The 13,949-nt window shown below is 33.7% G+C and overlaps 4 protein-coding genes across 4 annotated transcripts; all 4 read left to right on the top strand.

Annotated features, from left to right (window-relative positions):
* Window positions 1-2,295: 2,295 nt before the first annotated feature.
* On the top strand, window positions 2,296-3,099 carry LOC123890559. The gene is made up of 2 exons (XM_045940195.1): window positions 2,296-2,761; window positions 2,862-3,099. The coding sequence occupies exons 1-2, from the start codon at window positions 2,426-2,428 to the stop codon at window positions 2,949-2,951; spliced, it is 426 nt and encodes a 141-aa protein (XP_045796151.1). The 5' UTR covers window positions 2,296-2,425; the 3' UTR covers window positions 2,952-3,099.
* An 822-nt stretch (window positions 3,100-3,921) lies between these two features.
* On the top strand, window positions 3,922-6,528 carry LOC123892566 (ataxin-10-like). Its single transcript, XM_045942376.1, has 2 exons — window positions 3,922-4,823; window positions 5,591-6,528. The coding sequence occupies exons 1-2, from the start codon at window positions 4,205-4,207 to the stop codon at window positions 6,457-6,459; spliced, it is 1,488 nt and encodes a 495-aa protein (XP_045798332.1). The 5' UTR covers window positions 3,922-4,204; the 3' UTR covers window positions 6,460-6,528.
* A 745-nt stretch (window positions 6,529-7,273) lies between these two features.
* On the top strand, window positions 7,274-9,420 carry LOC123891234 (probable protein phosphatase 2C 43). Its single transcript, XM_045941080.1, has 3 exons — window positions 7,274-7,681; window positions 8,183-8,728; window positions 8,832-9,420. The coding sequence occupies exons 1-2, from the start codon at window positions 7,396-7,398 to the stop codon at window positions 8,632-8,634; spliced, it is 738 nt and encodes a 245-aa protein (XP_045797036.1). The 5' UTR covers window positions 7,274-7,395; the 3' UTR covers window positions 8,635-8,728; window positions 8,832-9,420.
* A 1,167-nt stretch (window positions 9,421-10,587) lies between these two features.
* LOC123891840 (probable protein phosphatase 2C 68) lies at window positions 10,588-11,609 on the top strand. The gene is made up of 2 exons (XM_045941721.1): window positions 10,588-10,735; window positions 11,020-11,609. Exons 1-2 carry the CDS (start codon window positions 10,588-10,590, stop codon window positions 11,607-11,609), a joined length of 738 nt encoding a protein of 245 aa, XP_045797677.1.
* Window positions 11,610-13,949: the final 2,340 nt, after the last annotated feature.

Here is a 13,949-nt window from a genome sequence, read left to right on the forward strand (position 1 = left end):
AAAAATCGATAAAGCTATCCCATGGATATGTATATTGAATTCTTCTCGAATTCTTAGGAAATAATTTGATTTTTCTTTTAAGTTCTTCAGGAACTATATAATATTGTTATAATGTAAGAATAATCCTTTATGCAATCCTCATAAGAATAATCCATATTCTTCGTTATATTATAATATATCTAATTGTACAATCCTTCAAAGATGTATCCGTAATGAATTCTTCAGGAATTCGTGGATAATACAAATTGATTTTAAAATTGTTTAAGAACTGTATAACGGATCAAATATATATTAAATCAGTTATTTGTCCAATCCTTCAGGGATTGATGTTCATTTTACTTATATCTATGAATCTTCAGGATTCATATTTTAAAATTTCATCATACTATGAATCTTCAGGATTCATATTTTAAAATTTATCACACCATGAATCTTCAGGATTCATATTTTAAAATTTCATCATAATATGAATCTTCAGGATTCATATTTTAAAATTTTATCACACTATGAATCTTCAGGATTCATATTTCAAAAATTTCACCACGATACTTCTGGATCGAAGGTTTGTGAATCAATATAAAAAAAAAAAAAAGACAAAAAATTATCTGAAAGAATAGAATAAAAAAAAATCATACATAAAATAAAATTGTCACTTCCCTTTGTTGCTATACCTTTCTTGAAAGGGGAGAGACTATCGTGCTGATAACGTGTTATGAACTATTGCTAGAGAATAACAAGAATAGAGAAGAAGAGATGAAGGAGAGAAAGAGAAGAGAGAATAGACTATTGTATTGTTCTATTCAAGGTGTGTATTACATTGTAACAAAGGGGTCCTATTTATAGGACACAATTAGGGGACAAGAAAACCTACACAATAATGGACATTCATTACATATTATTCATAACATTTAATAACTTTTTGCCTAATTTTTAAGACTAGTTACAATGGTGTTGAATCCATTGTGTTGAATCTGCAATTTCATGTTGAAACCATTGCAAGGCTATGTTGAATGTGAACTGGCGGAGAGAGATAATGAAATAATTAAACACAGTTGAAATCTGCTTGGAACGCCACTTGGCGCGTTTTAATTTGCTTTGCCTGGCGCGTGCGCAACACGCGCGGACATAGCGCGTGTGGGAACTGGTGACGCGGAGAGAGAAGGTGCTTTGAATAAAAGGCAGCCACGTGGCTGCTGCTGATTGGTCCGGTGGATTTTTATGATTTTTATCCTTTGAACTCAATTATCTCATTGCAATATAATTTTTTATTTTTTTATTTTTTTACCAAAATTCGTGATTTTTTTTTCTCTACAAATAGAGACTTGGTTCATTTCATTTGGACACAGAAAAAAAAACCAAAATTTTCACTATCTTAATCTATTATTATCTTTCTAATTAGTCTTTCTTTTGAAGTTTTAATCTTTTTTTAGTGAAATGGATCCCAACAATTCTTCTAATTATCCCAACAATTCTCAAAATCCCAACAATTATCAAAACTCCAACAATTATCAAAACCCCAACAATTATCAAAATCCCAACAATTATCAAAATTCAAATCAATTTTTCAACCAACATCCTCAAAATATGGACAAAATTTGGAATGTTTCAGGATTAAAGATGATTTGTTTCGTATTTGTGTGTTGTTTCGTATTTTAAGTTAGTTTGCATCGTATTAATTACGTAACTTGTGTGTTGTATTGCATTTTAAGTTAATTTGTATCGTACTAATTACGTTATTTGTGTGATGTATTGCATTTTAAATTAAGAAAATAAAAAAATATTTAAATAAATTTTGTTAAGTGTATTATTTTAATTTAATTTTAATCGATAATTATAATATTATTTAATCATAAAAACAAAAATTAAAATTTAAATAAGAATATGAAATAGAAAGTGGTGGGGTAGAGAAAATGGAGAGGGTAAAAGTTAAATGTGTGTTGAATGATTAGGTGGAAGAAAGAGAAAATGATGTGGAGTGAAAAAGTGGGTGTTGAATGTGTTTTGGTGTTGAAACCATTGTAACCAGTCTAAAGCCCCCTTCCTTTGTTTGGCTAACACAGAAAAAGTGTCAGAAAGAAACACTGAAACTGAAGGAGAGCGTTATTGCAGGTCTTGTCCATTTGTTGTTATTGTATTGTCCTTGTCATAAAATTCACATGCCATGCTATAAAGAATAATAATACAGCCAAAACAAGTACACAAAAATAAATAAATTAATCTTCTAAAAATTAAGCACTTTACTATTCAACAAGATCCCAGTCCAACGGCTATATTTCCTTCCTTTTCATCCACTATTTTCAATTCCAATAATAACAATAATCATTTCACACTGAATTCCCACAACGGTTCCATCTATCTATCTTCATAAAACCATCAAATCAAATCATCATATTCACATTTTCCTTACCTTACTCTGTCTGCAATAATGGAAACTACTGTTACATTTACAACTACTTCTGCTTCTGCTGCTACTATCACTGATGCTGCTAAGGTTCAAAGAGTTACCAAGAAATCTTCTGATGAGTTACTTAGGAAGTTTGCTGAAGTTGGTACCGACGACAAGAAAGAGTTACGTCTTATCAAACGCCGTAAGAAGAAGATTAAGGAAAATCAATCCGAGAGCATTTCAAATGGCGCCACCGCCGTGGTGGAAAGGAGGTCGCTTTTGCCGGCTACTGTCAGCCGGAAGTCTGCTTTGCTTAGGCAGCTCAGAGTTAGAGATAACAGAAACAAGTCATCACTCTTTGGAACAATTCACAAGGTTAGTTAGTTAGACTTAGACACTAATTAATAAACACATTTTTCATGTTTTTTGGTTTGTCTCAAACATTCTCAATTTGTTATTGTTTTGTTTGTTGCAGACATGGCGTAGAACTGTAGAAGGTGCTTCTAGAGTTTTCATGGAAAAGCATTATCATAGTCATAAGCGTTTGATTAATGATATTGTTTAGGTTCTTCTGATATGATATCAGTGCTTGAATAATTTACAAGTTATGTTATGCAAATTCATCATTAGATGAAAGAAAGGCTCACTCACATTATGTATATTGCAGTACTATTAGTTTAATTCAATTATTATCATTATGTTCCCTTTTTTCACTTATTCATTGTATTCTTTTTTACTTCAAGTATTAATTAATAATTATCATGTATTCTTTTTTACTTTGTTTGCTTACAAATTTAGTACAAACCAGAAATATGAAAAATGTATGTTAAAAATGGTTTTGTGAAATTGGAAAACAAGTTCTTAGATCTTCATTTCACTCACGGTCAGAGTTTTGAATTTTTTTCTCGCACATTGTTTATTTTCTGATCATAATTTCAAGGCAATTACAACAGCGGTGGCAATTCCGGCTTGAGAGGAGTAGTTATGAACCCCGTAGACCAGCCATATGGGGTGGAGAAGGGAGGGCCCAATTGGTAGAAAAAACCCTAACTCCTTGAGGTTATCGCGCCCTTGGTATCATTTGATTTTATTAAATTTGGAGATGGTTAAAATGAGTTTCGAAGAGATCAAAACACTTAATTTTGCTAAATCCACTACAAAATTCTCTTCACAATCTAAAAGGAAGTGATAAAAAATACAAATTGTCAAAAAAAAAGAAGAGAGTAGACAATACAATTTAGGTGAGTTAACTAATTTGAGCTAATAATTAAAGACCGGGAGGTTCAGCGATGCAATCCTAACCAAGGAGAAAAAATATTAGTAGGGAGGATCATAGTTTGATCCCCTACGATCGGGGTTGAAACTACTTGATGTCAGAATTGGCCCGAACTATATTAGACACAGTTCAATGAGCCGGATACTAATAGTGAAAAAAAAAACCTTTCTCCGATTTTATATATAAAAAAAAATTTACTTTTTAAATTTATTGTATAATTGACGTGTCTGTCTAAATAATATTATAGCACTAGAAGGAGTAAAAAAATAAAAAAAAAAAAAAAATCCGCCTCATAACACTTTTTTTCTTCATCAGAGCAACATCTCCGACCACCACCGCCCCGGAGCTTGTAACAACAACAACTTTACCCCTTTCTCTTCCTCTTGGTGAGCTTTCTTCATCTACTTCTCCTCTAAATTCACGATTTTCTCAATTTAGCTTTAAACCCTAAATCAAGTTTAATATTGTAGTATCTGGGTTGTTTCTCTTTTCCATCAAAACCCTATTTTTCATTTAAAAATTGAATCTTTTAAACATTACCAATGGGTGGTAGTGGTAGTGATGATAATGCACCATTTTTGAAGAAGCCCATATCAGAAGAAACCCTCAAATTACTCTTTGATGTTTCCAACTCCAATAACTTAGAAAACTCCTTAGAGATTCTCATTCAAACTTCCAAATCCAGTTCTGGTCGTTCCAACCTTGCTTCCAAAACAATTCTCCCTTCAATTCTCAATATACTTCAATCACAAACCTCTCTTTTAGATCATCATATTCTATCTCTATGTTTCAAGCTACTCAGAAACTTGTGTGCTGGAGAAATTCTAAACCAGAATTTGTTTCTTCAGTTTCATGGAGTTGTTACTGTTGTTTCCACTATTTTGAGGTCAGAGGTTGTTTCTGATCTCATGTTAGTTCGTTGGGGTCTGCAGGTTTTGGCAAATGTTTCTTTGGCTGGGAAACAGCATCAGAAGGCTATTTGGGAAGAGTTGTTTCCACTTGGTTTTTTGTCTCTTGCAAGACTTGGAACAAAAGAGGTTTCTGATCCATTGTGTATGGTGATTTATGTATGCTGTGATGGAAATCCTCAATGGTTTAGAGAGCTTTATAGTCACAATGGTTTGCCTGTAGTGGTAGAAATAGTGACAACTGCTTCTTCGGGTTAGTTTGTAGTTTATGTTTTTTCTTGTAGACTTTTCTATGTTTCATCTATGTTACGATTCTATTTATTTGTATTTGCAGAGGCTGAATTCTAACTAAATCCTTGATTGTAGAATCCAATACATGTGTTCTAGGCTCCATTCCATGCCTAAATGGAAATCTCTTTAGGTGTAACTTTGCTCCATATTGTTCCTTAATTAAACCAGTTTTGATCGTTTGTGCTAAAGTTCCTTTGACGATAAGGATTTAGGAGAATTTTCTAAAGTTTATAACCTAATAATGAAAAGCAAGATTGAGGTATAAGTTACTTAGGCTTTTTTTAAAATGAGGATAGACAAAGTATTTTCATACAAGAAACAAAATATAGAAAAGAACAATATGCTTCGGGTTTGTTTGTAGTTTATTATACCCGAGTTTGAACCTTGATTGGAGCAATCCTTGGCCAGATTCATTTTACCTATCTCTTGGCCAAAATGTAGATTTTAGTGCACCCTTTCCCCTGAGAACTAGTTGGTTAAGTAAAAAAAGTGTCCTATTTGAAAATTTACATTTTGCAAAACACAATGGTGTTATGTGATTCTTGTAGTAGACACATTGCGTGGGACAATTCTTGTTGTTGCTGCTGCTTCTATATTTTGCTATGCTGTCACGAATTATTAGTTCTTTTGTGTAATTTGCTATGCTGCCATGTTTCATGACATGAGTGTCATATTGGTTTCTTATGTTTTTTAAGTTGTGACACTGACTTCTTCTTCAACTGAAACCAGCTAGTTTTGGCGAGGATTGGATAAAGTTGCTTCTTTCAAGAATTTGCCTTGAAGAGTCTCAATTGCCTGTATTGTTTTCTAAGTTACAGTTTAAGGATATTCTTGACTGTGAAGATACCAAGTCTAGAGATGACCAGTTTTCATCTGAACAAGTGTTTCTTCTGCAAATACTATCGGAAATTTTGAATGAGCGAATCGGAGATGTTACTATTTCAAAGGATGTTGCATTGTTTGTTTATGGAATATTCAAGAAATCTATCGGGGTTCTTGAGCAAGCAGTTAGAGGCAAGTCTGGTCTTCCCAGTGGCATTACTGCAGTCGATGTTCTTGGCTACTCTCTTACTATGTTGAGGGACATCTGTGCTCATGACAGTATCCGAGGTGACGAAGAGGATGCAAACAATGTTGTTGATGTGTTATTGTCATATAGCCTTGTTGAGTTGCTTTTGATTCTGCTTGGGGACCTTGAACCTCCGGCAATCATCAGGAAAGGAATCAAACAATCTGATAATCAAGATGGTGCTAATTGTTCCTCAAAACCATGCCCTTACAAGGGCTTTAGGAGAGACATAGTTGCACTTATTGGCAACTGTGTGCATAGAAGAAAGCATGTACAAGATGAAATCAGGAGTAGGAATGGAATTCTACTGCTATTGCAGCAGTGTGTTACCGATGAAGACAATCCTTACCTGAGAGAATGGGGCTTATGGTGTGTTAGGAATATATTGGAGGGCAATGAGGAAAATCAAAAGGTAGTTTCTGAGTTGCAGCTGCAGGGATCTGCTGATGTGCCTGAAATTTCTGCACTTGGTCTTCGAGTCGACATTGACCCAAAAACTAGGCGTGCAAAGCTTGTAAATGTCCCATGAAATAATAGCATAACATGGTTGTATAAGTATGTTATTGTTACATTTTTACCTGGTCTTTATTTACTCGTACAATGTCAACTGCTGTTTCTTTTGTCAATGAAAACTTCAGTTAGAATAGAAAATTTTAGATTTGATAATAGTAGCTTGTGTTCGTGACAATTCTTGCAACAATTTATCTGAAAGAGGAGGAAGAATAGTTAAAATGAGAGACAACCTCCGAAATCATGTAACAGAATATAACCTTACCAAGTTGGCATGGCAGCTATGCTGAAGCTTGAATCCATCAACATGTATCATAACCTGACAGAAATCTGTATGATCCATGGATGACTGCTTTGGGCAGAAGATACTGGAACAATTAATGACTGCTTCTTGCAACCTGGTCTCAATTTTAATAAATCCCGTTAAAAAAAAAAGAAAAAAATTATTTCGAAAGGATAAATATCGACTCAAGTGGTTTTATACATTATGGAGAGAGTAGCTCCAAAGTTTTAATTATTAAAAAAAAACTTTAATGTCAACAAATGTTTAGTTTACTTTTTATCGTCAAAAAGTAATATTATTAATTTTTTGACAGAAAAAGTAATATTTAGTTTATTTTTGACAAAATCCTACATTACATTGTGTGCAGAAACTATTTTACAATTCTTCCTTTCACAATGAAGTTAGTTTAGTTAGTTATATATTTGTTACTGTTGTTAGTTAAATTCAGTTATATAGCTGTTAGTTTAGTTTGTTAAATTCTTGTTATTTTTCTGTTTTCAGTTAGTTTTATATACCAGTTGATTAATTCTCATTCCAATCCATTCATTCATTCATTCATCATTCTTCCACATTCATATTTTGATCTCCACAAACTTCCTTTTCTCTAATCACATTTTCTTCTCCTAGTTTGAGTCACTTCTACAACCCAAGAAGTGAAACCACAATATCATCATGTTTCAGTGGCTTACAAATTTACTATGTGCTTGCACAACCAACACAAGCAAAAACACCGTCGACATTAATGAATTTGATGAAGATCCTTTAGGGTGGTCGCGGGACCTGCTAGAACATCGATTGGGCGAATTCTCCATGGCTGCGGTTAAGGCAAATGATGTTATGGAGGACCACAGCCAGTTTGATGTTGGCAAGAAAGCACTCTTTGTTGGAATTTATGATGGCCAAAATGGTGCTGAGGCTTCCAACTTCTTGATTACTAATCTCTTTGAGAATCTAATGAGTGAGTCTGCAATATTCTTTCTTTCTTTCTTGTTTCCATGCTAGTGTGTGTTATTTTCTTATCATCATTCTATAGGCTCCCAACTTCTTGTTTTCTGGATGTTCCTTCTATCATTACTGCATTTTATTGCAGTTTTGGAAGCAAAAACACTTTAAATTAGTTCAAACCTAACTTTGATTAATTCTTTGAATGAGTGTGGATGGAATTGAAACAAGAACCAAAATTTAAATGAATTGTTATGTATTGATTGATTGTATAGTTGTATATCATAGAATTTACTAGATGGCTTAATTAAAATCGATATGGAAATCAAGAAATTATGCTTAACAAAAGAGGATGGGTTTACTAGCTAATTCTACATTGTTATGGTTACATGGTTGATGTAATTCTAATGCTACATCATAAATATCAGACCTGCAATATCTGTTTTTTTAGCTTATCTAATGCTACATCGTCATGTGTATCATGGGTTTAAAAAATAATGGAAGTTTATGGTTACAGGGATTATTCAGGAGAATATTCTGAGGCAAGTTGTTGATGAAATGGAGGAATTGTTTATGACTGATGTTGAAGAGGGTAATCAACAGCAGCCAGAGCTAGCTCTAGTAGGTTCAAGTTGTCTGTTTTGTATCGTATGGAGAGGGAGGCTATATATCGCTAACGTTGGAGACTCTCGTGCTGTAATTGGTTCTTTGGATCCATTTGATAGACTCAATGTTCGGCAGTTGGTCGAAGATCACAATGCTCGTAACAGGCATATTAAAAAAGAACTCAAGAAGTTGCATCCAAAAGATCCGACTATTGTGACGTATAATTTTGACGCATGGCGTGTTGGAGGCATAAGTGAAGTAAGCAGATGTATAGGAAATGCATATTTGAAGCGGGCACTGTTCACTTTAACCTCATCCTTTGCTATCAGCAGAACCTGCAATATCTTCAAGAGTCTTAAATGACGTTGATAAATTCATTATATTTGGATCTGGTGGACTTTGGAAATTGTTGTCAAATTGGCAAGCAGCTGAAATTGTTCACACCAATCCACGAGATGTATGCATGGCTTGTTCTTTCTAGCTACTTGTTTTTCCTATTATTATTTACTACTATTATGGTTTGTTTGTTTATGGTATGGTATGTTGGCCTTTTGTTGCAGGGAATCACGAACAGGATTTTGATGACTGCTATACAGATTGCAGCTAGAAGAAATAATATGAGCTATAGTGAGCTTTCGAAGATTCCTACGGGACACGGTGTTATTAGGGGTCCTAGTGTTTCTGTTGAAGGGACTAGGCGGGCTTATCATGATGATATCTCTGTGATTGTTGTATTCTTCGACAAAAAACTGGAACTGAATCCGACTTTGATGCCAGTGGTGACCTCGGTGCCAGGAATCAATATGTTCAGAGGCTTCGATGACACGATTCATCCATCACCTTTTAGATATCTTGATGATGTCTCTGAAGCACATCAATACCTTGAGACGATTGTCTGACACGATTCATCCATCACCTTTTAGATATCTGAATGTTGTCTTTGAAGTACATAAATAGAGTTGGTTCATTCACTCAGTTTTAAGACAAGGAATATTATGTCTAGAACTGTATATAGGAGATAAACTTGGGTGACTCTGCCTAGTTTTAAAAAAAACTAGTTCAAATTGTAACATTGCACATCGTTTAACATCACTCAATTGTCTTTCATAATTACATACATTCTACATAAACAGATTTTATATTTTTACATATTCGTTCACTCTTTCATATTCAGAGTTTTATCCAATCAACACTCACTCACTCACATTCTTCTTTGCTCTCCAATCACATTTTATTCTTGCGGCACAGTGAAAATAGTTTCTTTCAAAACAATATCATCTTGTCGTGGCTTGAAAAATCATGTTATGGCAGAACAGATAATAGAAAAACAATTTCCATGTCTTAGCATCAGAACCAGATGGCAAAGCTTTGGTTAATGTTTCTGTCAAAACTAAGCCTTATAATGTGGGATGATAAAAGTTTTGCCAGATGACAGTTTTGATGTCATTTAGCATCAGAAAATATTTGATATGTTCCGGATGCAACTCAAATACTAATACGGTATTCTTTTATCTATTGCATATGATACAGTTAGAGGCTAACAAAATTAAGAACAAACGGCATTCCATGCTGTTAGAAAACTTACAGTACAGTATACAATTTTTTGGTTAAAAAAAGGACTTGAGTTTTTCTCATTACAAAAACAAAGGTGGGCATGGGTAGGGTTACTCCTATGTTTAAGGAGAAAATGGAAATTTTAAGTAAGATTTAACTTTGGTGTAGTGGCAAAGTTTTGTTAGAAATATGGTCGAATCAGGCCCAACTCATGCCTGCTTGCAACAGCTGTGCGATTTTTTTTTTTTTTACTTCCCAGTTTCTCCTCCTAAACTGCCTGTGCATTTGGACAGCAAAAATGAAAGTGAAAATCATCTTTCATCAGTATCTCACATTGAGGACAAGTCGCCAGACAGTTCACCCCTTGTTGCACTAATTTCTCGCGTGTTGGTATATATCCTCTCACCGGTCTCCACACGAAAACCTTAATCTTATGAGGCGCTTTCCACCACCACAGATTAATCCGGTTCCCTTGCACTCTCACTAACCTGACTCTGAGGTCTGATACCATATTACATTCTTCTATCCTTTACCGACTTTTTTATTTGTCAGAGCCATAGTTTTAATTCTCTAACCTATGAACCATAATGTGAATGTTGTGTGCATAAAAACTGGAACGCAAATAAATTGAGTTCAAACGCAGATTATATAAAACGGTTATGGATGGTATATGAGATTATTTTGAAAGAATAGTTGTTTTTATTTGTTCAAACGCAGATTATATAAAACGGTTATGGACGGTATTACTCTGGCGAATTCTCCATGGCTGCGGTTCAGGCGAATAGGGATATGGAAGATAAGTGCCAAGTTGAAGTTGGCATTGACGCACTCTTTGTTGGAATTTATGATGGCCATAAAGGCGACGCCACTGCCATCTATCTTAAAGATGATATCTTCAGGGAACTAATCAGTGACTCTTCATTTCATTTTTAATCTTTGTTTCTTTCTCCTTTGCATTTTTAATTAAGTGATTCTATATCCAAGAATTGAGGATATGAAATTTAATTCTTGTGCTTGTGATGCTAATCATGTTTACACTATCATATTGTTGTACTTAACTTTTGGTCTAAATCAATGTGTATAGCTATATTTTTGAATGAGTTAACATATAGTATATTATAAAACATGTAATATATATTGTCATGTGTAGTGTAGCACTGTTTTAACATGGAAAATATCTGGTTATAAATTCAGGGCTTATTAAGGAGAATAATAACAATATGAATGAGAACATCATGACGCAAGTTGTTGACCAAATGGAGAAAGGTTTTTTGGAGTCTGCTGGAAGAAATGTTTTTGTTAGTTCAGGTTGTTTGATTACCGCCAATGTTGGAGACTCGCGCGCTGTACTGGGTTCTATGAAGGGCGTTGGTAAACTTAAAAGATTGGCTGTTAAACAGATTGTTAAAGATCACAATATTGATCATCGAGAAGTTCAATCAGCAATCAGGGACTTGCAGCCAGATTTTCGTGATATAGATTACAATATTAATTATCGTACCTTTATAGGACTTGCCAATAAAGGTGTATTCGAGACAACTAGATGTATAGGATATGCATATTTGAAGGAGGAGATCAATGAAAGTGAATCATTTGAAATCCCGAGTTGGGAAAGAGTGCCTGGAAATTTTACGAGACCTTTGCTAACATCACAACCACATGTTTATTCAAGAATCTTAAGCGACTCTGATAAATTCATTATATTTGGATCTAGTGGATTTTACCACAAGAGGGAATCGCAGAAAGACTTGTCACAATTGTTTTACAGAAAGGGGCTAATATGAGGGGGAAAACATATAGTCAAAATTGTAGGGATGCCTAAGAGTACTCAAATTTATTCTCCTTCAACCACTTTTCTTATCACTTCTCAACACATCCTTTTGCATAAATTTTTAAGTTCATTGACATGAGTTTAAGTTTCTTCATCTATCTATCTACCTTCATTGTCCATTATAAGTGGAAGATTAATAAAACTATTTTTTTTTTAGAATATTAAAAGCCATTTTAATAAGTGATTGAATGTAAATCAGTTGCAAGATGACTTGAATGTGTATTTATAAGTGGAAAAAAATTCTCACTTTACAAGCCGATTTTGTAGGGTTGAGTTAGGTCAAACTTTCAATTCTAAGATGGTATCAGAGCCCTATTCAAGATCCGTTGGACCACCTATTATCATGTTTCCGCTATCGGGTCACCCTACGTTTATATCGACGAACCAAGCCCAATAGTGTTAGGCATGAGGGTGTGTGTTAAGAATTCTCACATCGCGGTTGCGAGATGGCCTAAATGTGTGTTTATAAGTGAGGCGATCCTCATCTTACAAGCCGATTTTGCATGAGTTATGCTCAACTTTCAATTATAAATTTTGAGTTATCACTTCATTTTGTGTCCCAATACACTTCGATGTTTTGAGTTACAAAATTTAGACAATTTAATCATCATATTATAGACTAAAGTATCTTATTATTTATAATTTATAAATGAGTACAAAAGTGATTCTTATCAATTCATGTTGTTTGAATATTTGAAATTAAAATTGATTTTGAATGTATACTTATCAAAATGAAATTATTTTTTTGTTACATGAGAGAAAAAAGAAAGAAACAAAAACATAAGATAAAGGGATTACTCCCTAACAAAAGCTACACCCGTCGCATCCGCATCTATAGCATTGGAGGAGGGGGCTCTTCTAATATCACCATGGCGAGCTTGCGGATGCTCCCATCTTGGCCAAAATATCGACACACGCATTTTTCTCCCGAAGGGTGTTGTTAATAACAACGCTCCAATCTCTTCTCAAGAGTTGTCGAATTCTTTGAATCTCATTCTCATAATGATGATATGGTGAGACACCATCTTTAATCAAGGAAACCGCTTGCAAGGAGTAAAAAAAGCAAGTTATGTGCCTGAACCCATTAATCCAACATCTCTAGGCCATAGAGAACCGCCATGATCTCGGCATCGAGAACACTTGGCTATGATACAACATCATAAAAACCTTTCAAAAAAGTTCTGAAGTGATTCAGTAAGATACCCCAAAATGGGTATTAGTATGTGTGTGTCTATATATTTTCTGACCAAGTTAGTATCTGTATATTTAAAACTGAATATCATTTATTATTTTTTTTGGTAGAGAATATCATTTATTATTTCTATATATATGAATTTTATTTCAAAATAATTGTGAATACATCTACTACATTCGTTCTTAATTATAAGAAACTGTTTGACAAAAATGTATTATTCATTTACTTTGTTTTGACCGTATTTTTTTAATAATATATAAATGTAAACATTAACATATAAGATTTTGTTCCTAGGGGAAAATTACCCTAGTAGTCCAGAGTTCGGCCGCGAGGTAAGTAAAGTCTGGTCAAGAAATTGTTCCGCCCAGGGCCTCTTTCCCCTAAGAACTAGAGGGTTATAAACCAAAAATATATAAGATCTTGTTCAATTTGTTTTGATGAGTATTTTCAAAATATTAAATTTTTATAATTTTTACACAATTAAAAATATTAGTGATCAAAATTATGCATCAACGTACCTGCGGTGGTCAAATATAATTTTATAATTAGAGACTGAGTATTTCCTCCTATCTTAACCGACCTGAATTTATCTCATTAATTAATTAAACTAATTTTCAAAAACAAAAATGTTCCTCCTATTTTAACCGACCTGAATTTATCTCATTAATTAATTAAACTAATTTTCAAAAACAAAAATGAATTATCTAGTTAATTAAAGTACTAGTTTTCAGTGGTGATTGACGTTCTACTTGGTAGAGAGAATTACGGTTCGATTTCCGCAACTACATTTGGGAGATGACTGAAATCACTTCATATCAAAACTCGCTTGAACTCTGGACTACTAGAACCCTCTTTATCTAGGAACCAGATGGTGAAAAAAATAATAATACTACTAGTTTTCAAAAAAAAAAAAAAATCTAGAACCTGAATTTTGATAATAAAAAATAATAATAAAAAAAAAGTTTCCAATGAAAAGATGAACTTGGAAATTCCATCTCTATCTCTCTCATTTCTCAACATGTGTATTTCTTCTGGAACTTCCTTTTGGCTACAACACAACAACATTAGACACACCAAAATCCTTTCTTTCTGTTTTTA

This window comes from Trifolium pratense, linkage group LG6, assembly GCF_020283565.1.
Source record: "Trifolium pratense cultivar HEN17-A07 linkage group LG6, ARS_RC_1.1, whole genome shotgun sequence".
Classification (NCBI taxonomy): Eukaryota; Viridiplantae; Streptophyta; class Magnoliopsida; order Fabales; family Fabaceae; genus Trifolium; species Trifolium pratense.

Bases quoted from the DNA above. Each gene is read 5' to 3' on its own strand.
- LOC123890559 (XM_045940195.1), top strand. From the start codon at position 2,426: ATGGAAACTACTGTTACATTTACAACTACTTCTGCTTCTGCTGCTACT. The intron at 2,762-2,861 runs GTTAGTTAGTTA...TGTTTGTTGCAG, and splicing joins TCTTTGGAACAATTCACAAG to ACATGGCGTAGAACTGTAGA.
- LOC123891840 (XM_045941721.1), top strand. From the start codon at position 10,588: ATGGCTGCGGTTCAGGCGAATAGGGATATGGAAGATAAGTGCCAAGTT. The intron at 10,736-11,019 runs GTGACTCTTCAT...TTATAAATTCAG, and splicing joins TATCTTCAGGGAACTAATCA to GGCTTATTAAGGAGAATAAT.
- LOC123891234 (XM_045941080.1), top strand. From the start codon at position 7,396: ATGTTTCAGTGGCTTACAAATTTACTATGTGCTTGCACAACCAACACA. The intron at 7,682-8,182 runs GTGAGTCTGCAA...TTATGGTTACAG, and splicing joins TCTCTTTGAGAATCTAATGA to GGATTATTCAGGAGAATATT.
- LOC123892566 (XM_045942376.1), top strand. From the start codon at position 4,205: ATGGGTGGTAGTGGTAGTGATGATAATGCACCATTTTTGAAGAAGCCC. The intron at 4,824-5,590 runs GTTAGTTTGTAG...AACTGAAACCAG, and splicing joins AGTGACAACTGCTTCTTCGG to CTAGTTTTGGCGAGGATTGG.